Raw genomic sequence first — 18648 nt, forward strand, 5'->3', positions numbered from 1 at the left:
AGGAATTCAAATTCCACATTCTTAGGTTCTAGCAAAAAAAAATTCAATTCTTTCGTACCATCTTTTAAGAAAAAAAAAACTATTATACACTAATAATACTCAATTCCATTCCATCGCACCACGATGGATGTCATCACCCTTGCCACTGGCACCGCCACCTCCAGCATCGTCATCACTGTCGCCAGCACCGTCGCATGACTCGCATTCACCCCCACTGCCACCACCGCAGTCGCTGCCACCATCACCACCACTTTCTCCATCGCATCTACCTCCAACGCGCCATCATCATCGTTACAATTGTTGCCTTCACCCTCACTACCACCAACACCACAGTCATCACCACCCCTACCATCTACACCACTACCGCCTCCAATCCACCTCCACTATTATATTCAATGAACCAACTAGACAAATTTTATTTTTTTGACAGATTTTATTTTAATTCCTATGAACCAAATGCATGATCAAACATGATTAAATTTCATTCCAATTCCTTCGTATTCCAATTTCTTTGACAAATTCTTATATGTGAACCAGATACCACCTTGGTAACCACAAGAGTGGTACCTGATTGGTTTGAGCTTGGCTTCAAAGGTTAAAAGGACCAGGAGGTCTCAGATTCAAATCCAAGGAGGAATAAAAATCCACTTATGGCCATAGAGGTTCAAATGCGGTGACTCCGAGCTATCTGCAAAACAGATGATCGTCCTGTATTAGTCCGCTCCCATAACAGTTGGATACCCTGGTTAATAAAAAAATAAAAAAATACGACCTTGGTTTTCATTGTATCAAGTTCCGTAACCGGTCGAAAGCCAAGGTAGCGCGGCCTGCGGGGTGTTCTTATCTACGAAAAACCACACGCACTCGACACTTCAAACCCACGTCTCCCCCACCACTCTCATTGAATATAATATACTATCTTCCTTTCTCGATCTCCGATTCTTCAATCCTACGTTGTTGCAGATTCAATTTTCTCCTTCCCTTTGTTCTTTTGGAGATTTCGATCACTTCAACCTCCACAAAATCTGCATTAATTTTCTAGTTGAATTTGGTATCACATTGTCAATCGCAGCAGAACAACAACAAGCGATGTCGTTCGAGTTGGAGGAAGAAGAATCCTTCGAGCACACGTTACTAGTTGTTCGAGAAGTTTCTGTTTTCAAGATTCCGCCGCGTTCCACTAGTGGTGGTTACAAGTGTGGAGAGTGGCTACAGTCGGATAAGATCTGGTCTGGTAGGCTTCGTGTTGTTTCCTGTAAGGATCGGTGTGAGATCCGATTGGAAGATCCGAATTCTGGAGATTTGTTTGCGGCTTGTTTTGTTTATCCTGGTCAGAGGGAGAACGCGGTGGAGTCGGTGCTTGATTCGTCCAGGTATTTTGTTTTGAAGATCGAGGATGGGACTGGGAAACACGCGTTTATAGGGTTAGGGTTTACGGAGAGGAATGAGGCGTTTGATTTCAATGTGGCCTTGTCGGATCATGAGAAGTATGTGAAGAGAGAGACAGAGAAGGATGCTGGTGAACCGAGCGACGAGAGTCATATCAATATCCATCCTGCTGTAAATCATAGATTGAAGGTATCATCACTTGTTTTCCATCTCTGCACATAAGATTTCATGGTTAAGATTTCCAAACTAGTGACTGAAATTTACTAATTCCTACAAGTTTAGAAACTTAGGTAGTTTTTTCAAGCATCGAATGTGATGATAGAAATGGATTTGGAGCTCGTTTAGCTCAATATGTTCAACAATTATGGTAAATTTAATTTAGAACGCATGAAAGTTATTCAGTGATTAGAGTCACGCTTAAATTTCATAGACCATGCTGATCTGTGAACGTTGTTGGTGTTTAGTAACTAGTAAGTAGAGACAAAGGGAACCTAATGCCTGCTGGTTTGTGGTTGGTTTCAAAATAAGGGTTCAGTTGCTGGAAGTTAGATGATAAGTATCATGTGTCATATACTCATGGCATATGCAATGAAAAGCTTTATTGGTTATAGAATCCTGGTGGCAATGACCAAGTTTCGTCTGTGTAATTCTACAATTGTGTATGTAAAAGTTGACAAGAAGATGCTGGTTAATGTGATGATCGAATAATAAGGAAACCAATGTCACCAATTTGTATAGAAAATTTTATCTGTGAACAGTGTGACAAAGAAGTCACGCTTAGGAAGAGAGTAAGAAATAAGGGTTACTCTGCGATTGCAGCATGGTAGCTTAGTCTTGGGATGCGTGTATGATGTTAGCTCAGCACTGGCTGCTGGATACAACAGGACCTCTGTGTTTAGACAAGCTATGTGAACCAGGTTGGAGAAAAACCATATGAATTAAATACAGAACATGTTAAAGCCGGTAAGCAGTAAATATAGCTTGCCTATTAGCATACTATGCTTAAGTTCATAAGTACTAACTAAAGTTGATCAAAGCTGATTTCATGATTCCCACATGTGTAAACAGAATTGTTAAGTCAAACAAAAATGGGAATGGTTAGCTTGGCTGGTTTTATGTCTTCCTAAATTTGTTGAATGAACATCATGATGTGATACCTCAGCCGTTGTGTTTCGCATTTATCAGAGATTGCTAACTTTAGTTGTTACTTAATATAGGAAGGTGAAACAATTCGGATCACTGTAAAAAATAAACCTGCTAGTGGAGCTGGGATGCTTTCGGCTGCTGGATTGTCTGGGGGTGCTGCTGGAACTGAAAAGATCAAGCCACTAAGTCTTGCTCCTCCACCTGTTGCCTCCACAAAACTTAGACCTGCTGAAACTGAGAAGCTTAAGCCTCTCAGCCTTGCTCCTCCACCTAATGCCTCTGGGAAGATCAGGTCTCCTATCCCACCCCCACCCAATGATCCTGCTGTTGTTCGGATGACTTCTACTAGTCAGAATGTTGCTGTCAAAACACACAAGGAAACCACAAGGCAGTCTACAGATGCTTTCACTGATTTCTCTCAGCTCGAGGTATCTTTTATCAGTTGATCCTCTCTGCTATACCCTTCAAAATCTTAATTCTAGCTTGGATCATTTTATTTTGTGCTTAATTGGTTGTTCACTCTAAGGCACATTGATTACAGTAGAAACTGTTGGAGTCAGTACTTCGCCTAAACTTGGACCATTTCTACACCATATAGCGGATCCAGAAATTTTGGTAATGGGTGTTGGAATTTGAACTTATAAGTTTTTGAGGGTCAAAAGAAGAAATATATTTATAAAAAATAAAAATTTTAATATAAAAAATGAAAATTTTGAAAATTTATATTACGTGTAGATCCTCCTATGAATTATATGTTGCAACTTCCCCTCTCTCCATAATAAGAGAGTAATCTGATGGGTTCTATGTATTCTGACATAATCAAATAACTCTCATGGCATTGCGAATTTAGGGGACGTTTACCAAAGGCTTGTAAGTGCTTACCGGCAAGAGCACTACCCTTACTTACCTTATCGGGTAACATTCATGGCCATCAAAATGGATTGTTGGTAAACGTCTTTTACCCGGTAAGTGCTTACCGGGTAAGAGTCTTCTTCCTCACTTACCAGGTAAGATTCTCGATCAATGATATGCTTCTTACCGGGTAACATTCTAGGTTCTTGCCATGCTCACTCGAAAGTTAAGCGACACCCGATAAGCATTTGGTCAACGGCCCCTTAGTCTTAAGTCTTAACATGTTAAAAGGTGTGTGTGTATTGCAATTTGCATGTTCACTAAAATGATATAAGCTAAAACACCAATAACTACATTTGAAAGTGTACTTTTTCCCTCCTTTGTAAATCATTTCCCCAACTTCTAACCTAACAACAAAGTGTTCACCAATGCCTGTCCAACATTTCCATTTTATTTCTATCGTAATATGCATTCGTAATTTCATATAGCTATAATGTGATCGATGGAGGATTTTTACATCAATATGAACTATTTAGATGCAAAAGGGAATATTGCCTTCGTTAGTCTAGCTCATCATTTACCGTCATTTCTCCACCACCACCCATGCATCAAGTATCAAACCTACAAGGTTCTAGACGGTGCATTTGTCATACTGATAGGACTGGCCAGGACATGTGTGAGTGGAAGGTTTTAGGGTTTTAATTTGATATGGGTAATTTAGTAATTTACCAAACTTGTCCAATCTCCTCGATTTTTGTTTCATCTATTTCAGTGGGACAGAAAAATGCATTTTTGTTTCACTCAAACTTGTCTAGTCACGTCTAGTCTTATTAACGGGAGACGACAAGTCTTTGTTCAGTTCTGTCTAGTGTACCAAACGCACCCAAACAAAACAAAATTTGTTGTTTTTAAATTTTATATCCCTGAATGCAGAGAAACCTTCCTTCCACGGGTGGATCTGGATCAACTCAAAGTAAAACCACAGCAGCCGGATGGGCAGCATTTTGAGAGAGGTATATTTTCGTTCCGTTCTGTTCTGTTCTGTTCCGTTCCGTTCTGTTATGTTGGGAAAAGCAGAGTAGATACAACAAAGGTACGATACTATCGGTTATTGCAAATAATTGTAACTGGAATATATTGATTCAATGTGCTTGACCTTGTATTTCATATTTATTACATGTTGTACAATTCTGTGCCCACCAATTTCAATCTAGTCTTAAGATCTTGTGTTGTTCCAACTGCTGCATTCATTGTGAAGCTAACTTTTACTTCTAAGATCTCCTCTTTTCTGACTGCTGCATTCATTGTGAATATAACCAACCACCCACCACGGTAATTTCTTAGCAATTTATCAAGTTACACCTAAGATTTTTTAATATGGTGATTGTGAGGATGATTTCTTAATTTAATAAATAAATTAACATTATATTTGATTTTTTTTTGTAGTTTTAACATTTAATAAAGGTATTGTGTTTAAATTAATGTTTTAACATTTATTACATGTGTGTTTGATACGTTTTTCTGTTTTTTTATTAATAAATTAAATAAATTAAAAAGATTCAACTCTTTTTAATGCATAATATARACACTTACGTATTGAATCGTTCTCTTTTATAAATTAAATTAAAACATTTTATTTAACTAATTTATTTTACTTTATAGTATTTATTTATTTAATAAATTATTTCGTGTTAAGTTAGAGTAAAAATATTTAATTGGAGCTTTTTTCTGTTATTTGATTAAAAATAACTCCTTACTTAAGAAATTGGTTAAAAATCATTACAGTAAAGAATAATTTCTAAAACTGATGTGATACTTAAATCAGTCTCCATTGGATGGTCATTGTTTGACCGCGACATTCATTGTAAATATAACTTTCACATCCTTTTTCCTTTCACGACCTTGTTGTAGTTGGTCGTAATTTTCGAGACTCGATCATTTTATAATGTCCTAAATAATCTATTACTATTTGAAAAACTAGCTGAAAAGCTAGGTGTTAGATTACTAAGTCAGGTCTTAGTTAATAAGTTGGTCATGTTTGATGAAAATTAGTTGATAACTTGGATGACAATGTAAAATGATATAAGAAGACGTGTTTAAAAATTAATTGAAAAAAATGTTAAGGACGTAAATGGAAAAAAAATAAAATGAAAAATACTTCGAAACTTATTGAAACGCTAGCTTGTATCTAAACAAGCGGAACTTTTTATAAACCGGATTATGATTTACGTATACATACAATGTTCTAGATGGTTGAGGCTCGAAATGGAAGAAAGATCAAGCCTCGAGCCTTAGGACGGTCATGACAATTTTTAAGGCATGATTTATTACTATTTATCGATGATTTAATGATATTTAAACAATTAAATTAAATCGTATCTATACGATATTATAAAGCATTTGACAAGACTCTTAAAAATCATCTTTTATACATGAAGTACTGTTTATTGATGTATATTACTTAAAATTCAAGATTATAAGTAAATTGTGTGTAAGTATAACTTATTAAGCTTCATGTTTGAATTTGTATAACTAACTGTAGATAAATATAATCAAATATAAAAGAAAATTCTTATTTTAAATATAAAATCTAAAGGGCAAAATGCACAAATAGCAATCCACTTTCATAAATTTCTTTATTATAGCATTGTACTTCTAGTTTTTCTTATTACAACAATGTACTTTCAATAAGATTGTTTCTTTAATGTAAACTGATAAACGTCTGAATATGTGTAAGAGCTTTTTCCGTCAACTTCTTGAAACCGTTTGTAAGTTGTTTCGGTTAATAAACCCACCATTTTTTGCTTCTAAATTCAAACCGATTAAAAAGTTAATCTTGTATAACGGTTTGTTTCAGACAATATTGAAATGAAAAGAAAATTATTTGAGATTTATATACCTACGACTTTCAGAGGGAAGTATTAAACTCATGACAACCTACGTTTTTATTATCAAAAATAATTGGAATTGTGTCGGCAAAAATCATTGAAATTGACGAAAGATCAAATATATAATGAAATCATTAAATAGATGACAGGGAATAATAATTGACCTTTTGGAGACTTGTATTGAATGCGAATGTGTCTCACAACCAAGAATAATTCAGGGGGTCATTTCGGTTTTGGATCTAGGGCAATAGGTTCAAGAGATGAGGAACAATAATCAATTTTAGCTCGAATGGTTTGTAGTGGAACCCTACCCTCTCTGATCCATTCAACATGTCTCATCTTATCTGGATCACAAAAGGATTCAGTTACATTTCGATGTCATTTGAATCAAGGGATCGTGATTCTTTTTGCAATTTATAGGATTCTTTTGATGCGGGTTATCTTCGTCACTGGTTTTGAAGAACAATAAGAGGAAAATAAGGAGCGAGTTTTATTCTATCACATGAAAGTAAATAATAAAAGAATCTAAAAAGGGAGAAAAAACAAACCGTTTGAATTGGTTAACCTATTAGAGAAAAGTGGTAAGGGACTATTAACCAGTTAATGCTTCAACCGCTTATTCAAGTACTTAAATGTTTAAAACTTTACATCTTAGGTATTAAAATGAAAGTTTTGAAAGTATATTACCCAAAATAGGAATCAAGTTAAAGTACGTTATTTTTTCATGCAATTTACCCTTTAACATATGTCAAAAACATTTTTATGTTAAAAGGTAATTTAATTATCTATAAAGAATATAATTTAATTAACCTTGTTTGCTTTTTCTTTATAAAAACCCTCTTGTTAAAGGCCGTTTATCAAATACTTACCCGGTAAGTGCTTACCAGTAAAATTTAATATTATTATTTACTTATCGGGTAAGATTTTAGTTCACCAAAATGACATCGCATGCAACAATTTATCCGGTAATTGCTTACCGTGGTAAGAGTTATCGCTCTCACTTACCGGGTAAGACTCTTGGTTCTTGTTTCGCTTTTACCGGGTAAGATTCTTAGTCCTTACCATATTCATATAAAAAAATTGTATATGAATTAAAATGTATTAAAAAAATATGTTTACAAATTATACCATTAGGATCATGTCGTCAATACTTTTATATAATTATACAATTTACAGTTTCATACATTGAAAATGTATGTTCATATTCCCGTGTTAGTAGGGATATGGACGCATTATAACTTGTATGTGTGGATACTACATTCTAATAATTCGAGAGCATGTTTTGAGGGCTGTTGATGTTTCAGTATTTTACCATATGGTGGATTGTATTGTTTTTTTCATAGAAAGGACACATGTAAAATATACTGCATATTCCCCTGTTGTTCATTCTCCTTCAGTATCTGGTCGGCCTTATTGTTAGCATTTTCATGCACATTGTGGGAACTGTACTTTAATTATCCTGCATAGATTTGTTGACGATGTAGAGAGGACGGTGTGGGATTTATGGTGCCAACTGTGCATAATGGATTATGAGCATGGAGGTGCTTTAATTCGCTCTGTGTAAAATCTTTCTTGGTTAGCTGTAATCACCGATGATGTTCTAAGTTGTTCTGCATCATGTGTTAAAGACATATCTATTTCAGTTTAAACTTGTAATGGAAGTATGATTTCCAGTACTCGTTTTGTTGTGTCTGAAAAATATCAAATGAATACATCTGATTTTCTAGGCAAGACTCTTTGGGTCATTTTCAGCAAATTGTGCTGTCATATTTATCTGTTATTTTGTATTACTTTCACCAGGAATAACAGGCATATGAACTTTTAAAATGCAATTTATTTAATAGATATTGACATGTTCAATTTGTAGAGGTAACTTCATCACTTCGCCATTTTTCTGGATCGCTCGTATATTTAAAATGAAGTATGTCGATTAAGCATTGAAGGTTTTTCCTGTTTAGATTAATTCAGATGTTTTGATCAGTTTCCGTTCTTTTCTTTTCTTGTTTTGATCATGTACTCGACCAACGGACGTTTATAACACTAGTTAGTAGTTTTGTTGCTGCCGATATGTATGAAACTATAATACAAAGTCGACCACTCGCCTCCGGTCTCTCGAGTAAATTATGTTTACAGTCCCTATGGTTTGTTAAAATTTGTGATTTTCGTCCCTGTGGTTTAAAAATTACAGTTATTAACCACAAGGGTGATGTCTGATTGGTTTAAGCTTGACTCCAAAAGTCAAAAGTACCAGTAGGTTTCAGGTTTAAATCCAAAGGGAAATAAAAAATTTATTGTGACCACGGAGGTTCAAATGCAATGACTCCGGGCTATCTACAAAGCAGGTGGTCGTCCTGAGATTAGTCGGCTTGCATAGCGGGTTGGATATCCAGGTTAATAAAAAAAAAATTACAATTCTTATCTCTATAGTTGGTAATTCATTGCTATTTTTATCAGTATAATTTACATTTTTCGTTGTTTCATTCGCTGTGTTTTATAAAGAATCTGGTCCTTGTACTTAAAGGACTGATTGGTTTAGAGACAAAAATGACAATAAATTGTAAATTATATAAACAAAAATGACAAAACTACGTGGACGAAACTTGAAATTATTAACAAACCACGGGGGCAAAAATCGTAATTTACGGAGGAAAGATAAATAAAAAACTGGTGTTTTGAAAAGAGAAAGGAAAGAGGATAATATCAAAACTTTTCTCTCAGATGTGAAGAAATAAATTAAAACTCCTCAAAGAAATTATTAAAATTACAATTACCCAAAAAATAGAAACGTAGATACTCATTTTGGAAGTATTATTTACGAATCCGTAACCGAGTCGATAACTTCTCCATTCTACAAACACATTAATCGATCGATTATAATTCACGAGACAAAACCGATACGGTTATAAAGGCAAATTAATCTATATAACTCGGAGGAATCGATGATCTCAACAGCTAAAAAGAGTTCTAACAGCATAAACCCCAGGGTTAAAATTCTTAAATCGTGGTAAAAAAATTACCTCCAAATTTTTCGCTGACGATATCCGATAAAGTTGCAGTCGAGAGAGAGCCAAGCCGAGCCGACCATTGGTGTTATTGATACTCGGGTTTTAGAATCCACGAGGACCCGTTCGGGTTCCTTTGCAACGTTGCTATCTCCTTCAAAAGAGACTTGAAAATGGGAAGATCCTTCGAAGGTATCCGATCTCTAAAATGCTGCACGATACTGGCGGAATCACAGCTTCCGCCTCTTTGTTGTATAAACGAACAGATCTGACGGATCAGAACTTCCGGTGGCGCCCCACCCAAGTTGTTAGATGATCGGTTTCTACCAACGGAACTTGAAGTCGCACCCAATTGATGTTCGAGTGCATCACTGACCGCTTGCTCTTGGGTTCCTCGAATCTTAGCAAGTAACTCGGATGACGATAGTGCTTTACTGCCAGATGCTCCAACAACGAAGTTATTTTGGTTGTTAGTCGATCTTTCTTCGGTTTTGGTTTTGGTGATCAATTTGGAGTTCACGGTTGATCCGAATTTCCGGACTACAGTCGATACGGGGGCACCAGCGGCTCCGGATTTTCCGGTCCAGGTTGGAACAGAGATGCTTTCTCGGCTCCGAATCATTCGTGATTGGCGTAGTGCTTCGGCGGCTCGGTGTGCAACTTGGGAAGCTTGCTCATCAAGCCTCACTTTCTCCTCGTCGTGAGCATTCATTATTACATCATGGTTCACCGCACTCTAAAATCATCACAGAAAATAGAATAGCTACATGAGAAGCTTCATGATAGTATTGTTCCCTGTGTTATATCTAGCTGTTAGCTGAACAACTAGTTGTTGGCTAATAAGTTAGCCGATAAATTAGTAGTGGTCGGTCAAAACTAGCTAATAAATTGGCTCTTTGGTTATTTGTTGAGCCCAGCCTTGAGGAGGTCTAAGGGGCCGTTTGGTTGGTTTTCTATTAAGTCCGATATGGATAAAAATGTCTATGTGCATTAATTTGTCTGTATAGATTGAAAAGGTTTTTGTTTGGGATGGTTTTTTCATAGATGGAATAAACTTGTTTTTATTTGGGAAACAAAAACTTGGCTTTCTACATAAAGCTCACCGAACAAGTCACTTTCTATATCATTAAGCCACTACCAAACAGTATCTATGAATCCCGTTAAGCTCATTACGCTGCTAATAATCAAGCCCTAAGGGTTCAAACATCACCAAAGGGGAGTAGTGTGCGTGAGTATTTACCCCATATACATATTATATACTTGAAAGAAATTAGATGACAAAGTAAAAGGACCTAAAAGGATATGCTGAAAAATTAATTGGAAAAACGTAAGGGCATAATTGGAAAAAAGCTCCTATAGTTTTATGAAACGCACCAGAGGGCCTTTGGCCTAGCGGTATGCGAGTCCTTGGCCTTCTAGGAAGTCAAGGGTTCAAACCTCACCAAAGGTGAGGAGGGTGTGTGAGTTTATTTGTTCTATTTGCCGTATATAAATATTATATACTTAAAAAAAGAAGTTTTATGAAACGCTAATTGAAGTAGTTTTTTCAAAAGGCTAGTTTATGGCAACCAAACGAGACTTTTTCAACAAGTTCAAAAAATAAGCTAACTTATGTTCATCAAAAATGACCTAAAAGGTGATACGGACTTACATGAATCCCCTGAACATCAAAGAGACTCCGCAAGATATTTGTTTCCTCACCTCCCCCTTCTTTGCTATCATCGGTCGTTCCCTTTTCTTTCTTTTTAGACGTCTTTTGGGTTCCCGTTGCAGCATTATCATCTTTAACAATTGCTGATCCGTTTAACCCTTGCAAATCTTGGTTATTTGCAGGAGAGGCCACGACGTTTACATCTTCGGATAACTGACCGAAAAGATTAGATGTTTCAGTACTGCCGTTTTCTCTATCATCGTTCAATGTGAAGAGATCTTTCATGTCTCGAGCCTTAAAGAATCGTCTTTGCTGTGGATTTTTCAAAATTTTGTTGGTCAAAAAATGTTTGTATATCTGTCGATGATACACTTTCTCTTCTATCGTCCCACGGGTTATCAATCTATAAACTGTTACATCTTTTGTTTGACCAATTCGCCAAGCACGCTCCCTCGCCTATGATATGCAGTGAAAGAACAATGAGCATAACTTCCATGACACAAAATCAACAAACAACCGATAAGAAAAGGATGCAAGTTTAGAAGTATTGAAATTTGGAAAGGGCAAAATGCATCAAAATCCAACAAAGTTCTGTTTAGTTCTTATTTAGTGTAACTAATTTTTTTTTCTCGATCAATGTAACAAGGTTCCAAATTTTCCTTGTTTTATCCCATTCCGACCGGTAACCACTTGATATTGTAATATTTGATGGCAGAATCTCAAGTTAATCGTCCACTTTGCCGTAACTCTTGTGTAAACGAGTCATCCAAGTCATCAAGTGTTACAAAATAAGCAAGTTATTGGTCAGAATGGGTACAAAATAGTAAAATTTGAAACTTTTACATCGATTGACGAAAAAAAGTTCTTTGGTACACTAAATAGAAACTAAAACGAACTTTCTTGCATTTTTATTCATTTTGCCTTTTGAAAATTCATGGAACTTGACGTTATCTAAAGGGCTGTTTGGTTGGTTTTCCATTTAAGTCCTGTATGGATAAAACTATCTATGTGGATTTATCTGTCCGTATAGATCAAGAAGGTTCCTGTGTGGGAGGATTTTCTCATAAATGGAAGGAGCTTGTTTTTTAATTCGGGAAAAACTTGGCTTTCTGCATAAAGTTCCCCCTAGAAGCTTACTGAATAAGTCACTTTCTATATCATTAAGCCACTACCAAACAGTCATTTATAGCTGACCAAATAGTTGTGAGTCCCATTAAGCTCATTAAGCTGCTGACAAACAGGCCCTAAGTCCTATCAGGGGAAACCAACAAGTAGATTTTGTGGTAAAATATAAGTAACCAAACCAAACAAGCCCAATATATCCCATCTGAAGATGAGGTACAGAGAGTTAGTTGTATGCAGATCTAACCTCTACTCTCAAAGAGTAGCACGGCTATTCCATGAAGACACCCGCTTGGTAAAATATAAGTAAAAGAAGACAAACCTGCATGTCCGTTGAAGGGTTCCAATCAGGATCAAAGATGATCACTCTATTGGCACCAGTTAAATTCGTCCCCAGGCCGCCAACTTTTGTCGTCAAAATGAAGATGAAGATATCAGGTGAATTGTTGAATTCATCCATTAAAGTCATCCTCTGTTTTACAGGGGTTTGACCATCCATTCTTCTATAGGTATAGCAATCAGCAATCAAGAAATTCTCGAGAATGTCGAGCATTTGTTGAGTCTGTGCAAAAAGAAGAACGCGGTGGCCTTGTTCTTTCCACACCTTGAGCACCTGGGCAACAACTTTCATCTTTCCACTTCGTTCTGGATTTCCATAGTCGGGATTCTGAGCAGCGTGTTCTCTCTCGAGTAGATCGGGGTGATTGCAAATTTTACGCATTACATCAATTCCATAAAGGGAGTTCCTGTCTCCATTGAAAATTTGTTCCACCTCTGAGCTAGCAAGAAATGCCCGGTATAAAGATCGTTGATCTGATGTAAGGCTGCAAAAGAGGACATGTTCGGTTTTTGTTGGAAGCTGAGCATTAACATCCGCCTTCATTCTTCGAAGAAGATAAGGCAGGATTAAGTCGCGTAGAACAACTGCACATCTGCAGAATATTAACTCAATCAGTAATATAACTCAAGCAACGACTATAAAGACCAAAAGATGCATGTCTTTTAATTAGGGGCAAATGCATCAAAATGTAACAAGGTTTGTGTATTCTTTTCCCAATGAATGTAACAAAGTTTCAAATTTTCCTACTTAATGTAACAAAATTTCAATTTTTCTTTTTCTTTTACCCATTTTGACCGATAACCTGATGAACTTGTAACAAAATTTGAAACTTTATTAAACCAAACTTTGGGAAGAAAAAGAAAAACTTTTTGTTGCACTAAATAGGAATTAAACCAAACTTTGTTGCGATATAATTGCATTTTGCCCTTTTAACTATATATTTAAATGAAATGATTCCTTCAAAAGGTTCTTTATAGTTCCTTTTTCCTTCTCATCTCGTCCATGACACCGAACCACTGCAAAATTCAGCTATTTGTCCATAGGAGGAAATAAAAGTATCGGATGACAATCAACACAAAACCTATATCTAAACTCTAAAGCACAGAGTTTGAAAGCAAGTATCATGAAAATTCATGCATACCTGTAAGCAGTGGATACTTGCAAAGGTGATGCGTTAGCATAGCCACCAACAGAAATCGGAACTGCAAATTCTGCTTCAAATACGGGTAGAACACCCAATTTTCCAGGAAATACAAAATCAAACAATGACCACAGTTCACTTAGCCTGTTCTGAATAGGTGCACCAGTCATTATAATTCGATGAACGGTCTGTAGTTGTTTGCAAACTAAAGTAACTTCTGCGTTTGGGTTTCGTATTCTGTGTCCTTCATCCAATACCGCATAACCCCATTCAATGTCAAGCAGCTTTTCTCCAAGGATCCGTAGCTGCTCATAAGTAGTAATCAGCAAACCAGATTCATTTCTCAAAACACGATTTATCAAGGAATCCCACTTCTTGTTGCTTCTTGGCAATGAACTTCCTCCTCCATCACTTTCTGATGTAGTTTCATAATCACTTTCATCGGACTTGGCTTGCTTCTTCTTATAGGAAGCATCCTGAGCAGAATCGTGTAATATTTCCACATGAAAGCTTGGATACCATTTCTTTGCTTCTCTCCTCCATTGCCGCAAAAGTGTGACTGGACATATGACTATACTAGGCTTGTACATCTTACTGAAATGCAGAGCTCCAAGAAAAGATAAGACTTGAATGGTTTTCCCAAGTCCCATTTCATCTCCAATAATTCCACCAGCCCTTTGGCAATGAAGCTCCCATAACCACTGTACACCCACCTTTTGATAGTCAAAAAGCAGACTGAACACAGAAGATGGAATCTTTAATCCACCTTCTAGTGTCACAAAAGAAGCTTCACCGCCTTCCACATCTTCAACACCTTCTTGATTATCTTCTTCAGCACTAGACCCTTTTGCATCCTCTGCATTCAGGACAGATAATATCAGATGTTTGATAGAGGCTAGCCGGGAAGGGGGAAATGAAGATATCAGAAGCAGAGTAAGTTTTAAAAGATGATATAGATCTACACAAACAGCTTGTTTTTTTTCAATCATTAAAACTAGCCTATCCTCAATGGATTGTTTCGATGAGAAGTTACAGATATCATGTGAAACTTAAGCTGATATTTGAACCTGAGAGAGTATTCTTGCAATCATGGAAGTGAAATATTTCAAATATGAATGTTCCCCATATGATACATTCATATTTCATTACCCTCGTGAAATCTATCACACCAAACAGTCTCTATTGGCACTACTCATGAAACTTCAATGTATGAACTGTAAATGCATTTAAAAAAGGTATCATCTTCCACGCCGGTTTTTAAGCATACATTCTTTATCTGTATTTACTTCTGCAAAAAAGCCTAAGAATACTATTCTTGTTGCAAACTTGCAATCCGATTCACAAGACACGAGTATTTGCCACAGCCAGTGGCCCAATTCTAGTCACCCTACAAAAATTATGCAAGCCTTCACTCCAGTGTGTGTATCATTACTAATTTAATACGGATAATATGAAACTCACACTTAAAGCCAACAAAGGGGCTGCTGTGCCATTCAAGAGTCTATGTGCAGTAAAATTTACATAGCATCCACAAACAACTATCAAACCTATATGATTCACCATAAATTAATTTCCCTAGAATACTTTACCATCTGCAAGCAATAGAAACCAAAGCGAGTGTGCCTGAACAAAAGAAGAAAACACACTTACAAAATAAAATAAAAATATGAAGAAGTGAATCAAGGAAAACCATGCATATTTAAAGGTTTTGTTTTTTTCAAAATTAAAGAATGTGCTTATATCAAGTAGAGGCTAAGGCCATATAAATTACTGAATTCCCTAGAGCAAGTTTTGACTATGAAATACCTACAAATTCACATACCAATTTCTTCCAGAGAATTATCCTCACGAGATGCTACCTTCCTCCACCTCTTCCCAGGCAAAGGCCTCCTCTTTTTCCTATTTGAATCTTTAGACTTTCCTCCCTCACTCTCCTGGGACTGAGGAACTTTAAAAGGGGTTTTAAGTCTTTGAAAAGGACGGGTTGGTGCATCAAGTCTTGGTAAGGAATCTGGATCTAATAGCTTCGTTGTAGGACGAGCTTGTGCAGCTTCTGACATTGATTTAACAGCTCTTGCTATGCTGGTAGAGGAAAGATCATTGCCTTTATCGCCTTCTTCAATTGTATGAGATGGTCCTGGTTCTTCGATGCGACGTTCATATCCTTTGAGGTTATGAAACGGGGTTAGAATTCCTTTTCGAACCAACTCATCCCTTTCCTGAGATTAACCAATCAAAATTATCAATGACTGTCCATAATAATCCAAATTTGTGGGCAATTCATACATATATGGTTTCTAACGAATAAATCACTTTTCATGCTTCAAAAAGTAAATATTATACCACTTCGAACCTCTTGTACCCTACAGGAGATCATATAGCTCACAAAATAGAGTCAATGAAACCCAGGACTCACTGTTTCAACAAATCCTGCAGAGGCTGCATTTAAAACTGCATCAAAATCACCATCATCATTGAAGGCCACTGTTTTATGCCGTTTCTTCAATTTCTTATTTGTTTTTGGGATTTCTTTCTGCTTTCGCTTGTGATTTGGCTCTTCCTTGACAATAGATTGCAAGACCTTTGCATGCTTACTACCTTCTGGAAAGCCCTCATTGCCCAAATTTGCAAATTGTTTCTCGAGCTGAGCCTTCGTCCTCTTCAGGCTTTCCAGTCGATCAGTTGCTAGAGCATGCTGAAGGGTCAGATCATTGGAAGAAGCCTGCAGGATGCTTTGTTCTCCATCTAAATCCCCCAACCCGTTCTCATCATCACTGCTGTGTACATGTTCTTCAGCTTTTGAAAAGTTCTTCACATCTTCAACTGTACTTGCAACAGCATTTATTTCGACATTTATGGCTCTTAATTTATTAAGGACATCCGTTCTGCCGGTGCATGATGGTTCATTGCTTTGTCGTCTCTCAAGATGTTCATCATCCGCAGTTCCTCCCACTTGTTCAGCATGGTTTCTTGCCTGCCAATAGATAAAGGTTGTGATTAAATTTGGTTGCGCTTAAGAACACATTCAAATGCTTTAAGCAAATGTATGTATAACAGAGTAGTTTAATGTCTAAAACTGGTAACTGTTTCTTTCTCTTAAGCTGGCATCAGGTTACATATAGTTCATATTTTAATATTTTTCAAAGCAGTAGCACATCCGGCTTAGATCAATCAAGCAAATCCTAATGCATTATACAATAAACTGGTAATCTAATTAAGAGTAGGCTGGTGACTATATTGCTCMTGTTCGATACTTTACTTTAGTTGATGAAGGCAAGTCTAAACACCATTTGTGCGTTCGATACTTTACTTTAGTTGATGAAGGCAAGTCTAAACACCATTTGTGCAATGGTCATGGCAAGTCATCATCATTATTCTAAGTAATAAGCAAAATATGATAGCTTAAACTCAGAATTGAGATGGTTTATATCATGCAAACAACAAATAATCATCCTAAGCCAACTTTCAAGTAAAACAACCAACACAAATAAAAAAAACTAAGATATATGAAGCACCTCTTCTAATATATCATATTCAATCTCTTCTGGGTTTGCTGATGTGACGCCAAGACTACTTAACAGAGCTCTATCTTCCTCTTCTTCTTTCATTCTGAACACACCAACTATTCCATGATTACTGCTGAGAATTGAGATCCCAAAGAACCACTGCCACAATCACACAAATACATCACTTGCTATCATTTGGATAAGTTATGGCAGTTTTCATGAACCTTAACAGGCACGACATAACCAACACAATTCAGATATCAAAACAAGCCAATGTAAGTGTGCAACTACGAAAAGATATAACTTGAACCTGGTAATGTTCTAAATTTGTTGTGCATTCCTGAATAACCACTATATGCTATAACGAACATGATATTTAGGAATTATGTCTAATAGAGTTGTTCACTTTCGGGCAATTTCAGAATGCATCGTAATTTCTTGCAGTAACTCACACATTCATGATCTTTATAACGCTCAAATGAAGCACTATAAACACAACGGTACATCCAACCAAATTAAGCATCATACTCAGCCACAAAACCGAACAATAACACAAAAAGATAAACCCTTTCTTCGACCACAAACATACTTGTTTCAGCATAAATTTAACAATGACTGAATTGTTCAAATGCAATCTATACAAGTTCAAATAACGTAAAAGAATATCGGTCAGTCTAATCCAAACAAGTCTTCTGATGTAGTTTACCGGGAGTCTGGCTGTCTCTATTTATCACGATGTTCGATTGATTCGAGGCAATAAGAGGATCATAGAACAAATACAGCTCGATCAGATGATCAATCAAACCCTAGATTGACGGAAACCACAATTTGTGAACTCGGCTTTGGTTCTGATTTCCCTCTTTCAAATCCGTTGATTCGAAACCTAAAACCTAAATCAATCGGAAGAAGAGGGATGAGAATCGAGAAGAACGTACAGATAGCGACGACGTCGTATTTGTAGCTGTGAACTCAGTCGAGTCGAGTCGGGTCGGTTTGCTTGTTTGACTCTCGTTATGATTCGCGCCTTTCGTTAAAAAAACATATTTTTTAATAAATTAAAAGGAAAAAGGAAAAAAAAAACAACATAAACTATTTAATTTTTTTAATGAAAAACCATTAAAAATTTTCAATTAAATTTTTAAATCATTTTTTAAATGAAAAATCTATTAAATTTTAACATTTTTAATGATCAAGACTTTGATTTTTTTTAAATAAGTCATAGAACTTTTACTAGTCGGCTAATATAATTTTTCTAGGTTAAAATAATGTAAGTAATCAATTTTTAAAAGTGTGATGATTTATTTATTAAAAAATGTTCAGGGACTTAATTAATCAAAATGTGAAATTTTAATGATTTTTTATTCAAAAAGAGAAAGTTTACTGACTTACAAATTCAAAATGAGAAAATTTAATGGTTTTTTCATTCAAAAAAAATAGTTTAGAGAGTCATTGACTAAATGATCCAAAATGAGAAAGTTTGTTGGGGTTTTTTAAACTTTTTTCTAAATTAAAATCAAATACTTATAATTTATTTAATTGAAATTAAAAATAATTATATGATTTTCTTTTAAAGAAATACATAACCTCAGGCAAATTTTATTGAAAACAAAT

The 18648-nt window shown here is 36.0% G+C and overlaps 2 protein-coding genes across 2 annotated transcripts; one reads left to right on the forward strand and one right to left on the reverse strand.

Annotated features, from left to right (window-relative positions):
• The first annotated feature begins 893 nt into the window (after positions 1 to 893).
• Positions 894 to 4625, forward strand: LOC112518255 (uncharacterized protein At1g03900). Its single transcript, XM_025125889.1, has 3 exons — positions 894 to 1578; positions 2607 to 2963; positions 4321 to 4625. The coding sequence occupies exons 1-3, from the start codon at positions 1090 to 1092 to the stop codon at positions 4393 to 4395; spliced, it is 921 nt and encodes a 306-aa protein (XP_024981657.1). The 5' UTR covers positions 894 to 1089; the 3' UTR covers positions 4396 to 4625.
• A 4546-nt stretch (positions 4626 to 9171) lies between these two features.
• On the reverse strand, positions 9172 to 18022 carry LOC112518519 (protein CHROMATIN REMODELING 8). The gene is made up of 8 exons (XM_025126237.1): positions 17744 to 18022; positions 17047 to 17196; positions 15948 to 16505; positions 15354 to 15750; positions 13532 to 14387; positions 12373 to 12982; positions 10929 to 11384; positions 9172 to 10013 (listed from the first exon to the last, which is right to left on the reverse strand). Exons 2-8 carry the CDS (start codon positions 17137 to 17139, stop codon positions 9366 to 9368), a joined length of 3618 nt encoding a protein of 1205 aa, XP_024982005.1. The 5' UTR covers positions 17140 to 17196; positions 17744 to 18022; the 3' UTR covers positions 9172 to 9365.
• Between the last annotated feature and the right edge of the window lie 626 nt (positions 18023 to 18648).

This window comes from Cynara cardunculus, assembly GCF_001531365.2.
Source record: "Cynara cardunculus var. scolymus isolate 2C chromosome LG 9, CcrdV1, whole genome shotgun sequence".
Lineage (NCBI taxonomy): Eukaryota > Viridiplantae > Streptophyta > Magnoliopsida > Asterales > Asteraceae > Cynara > Cynara cardunculus.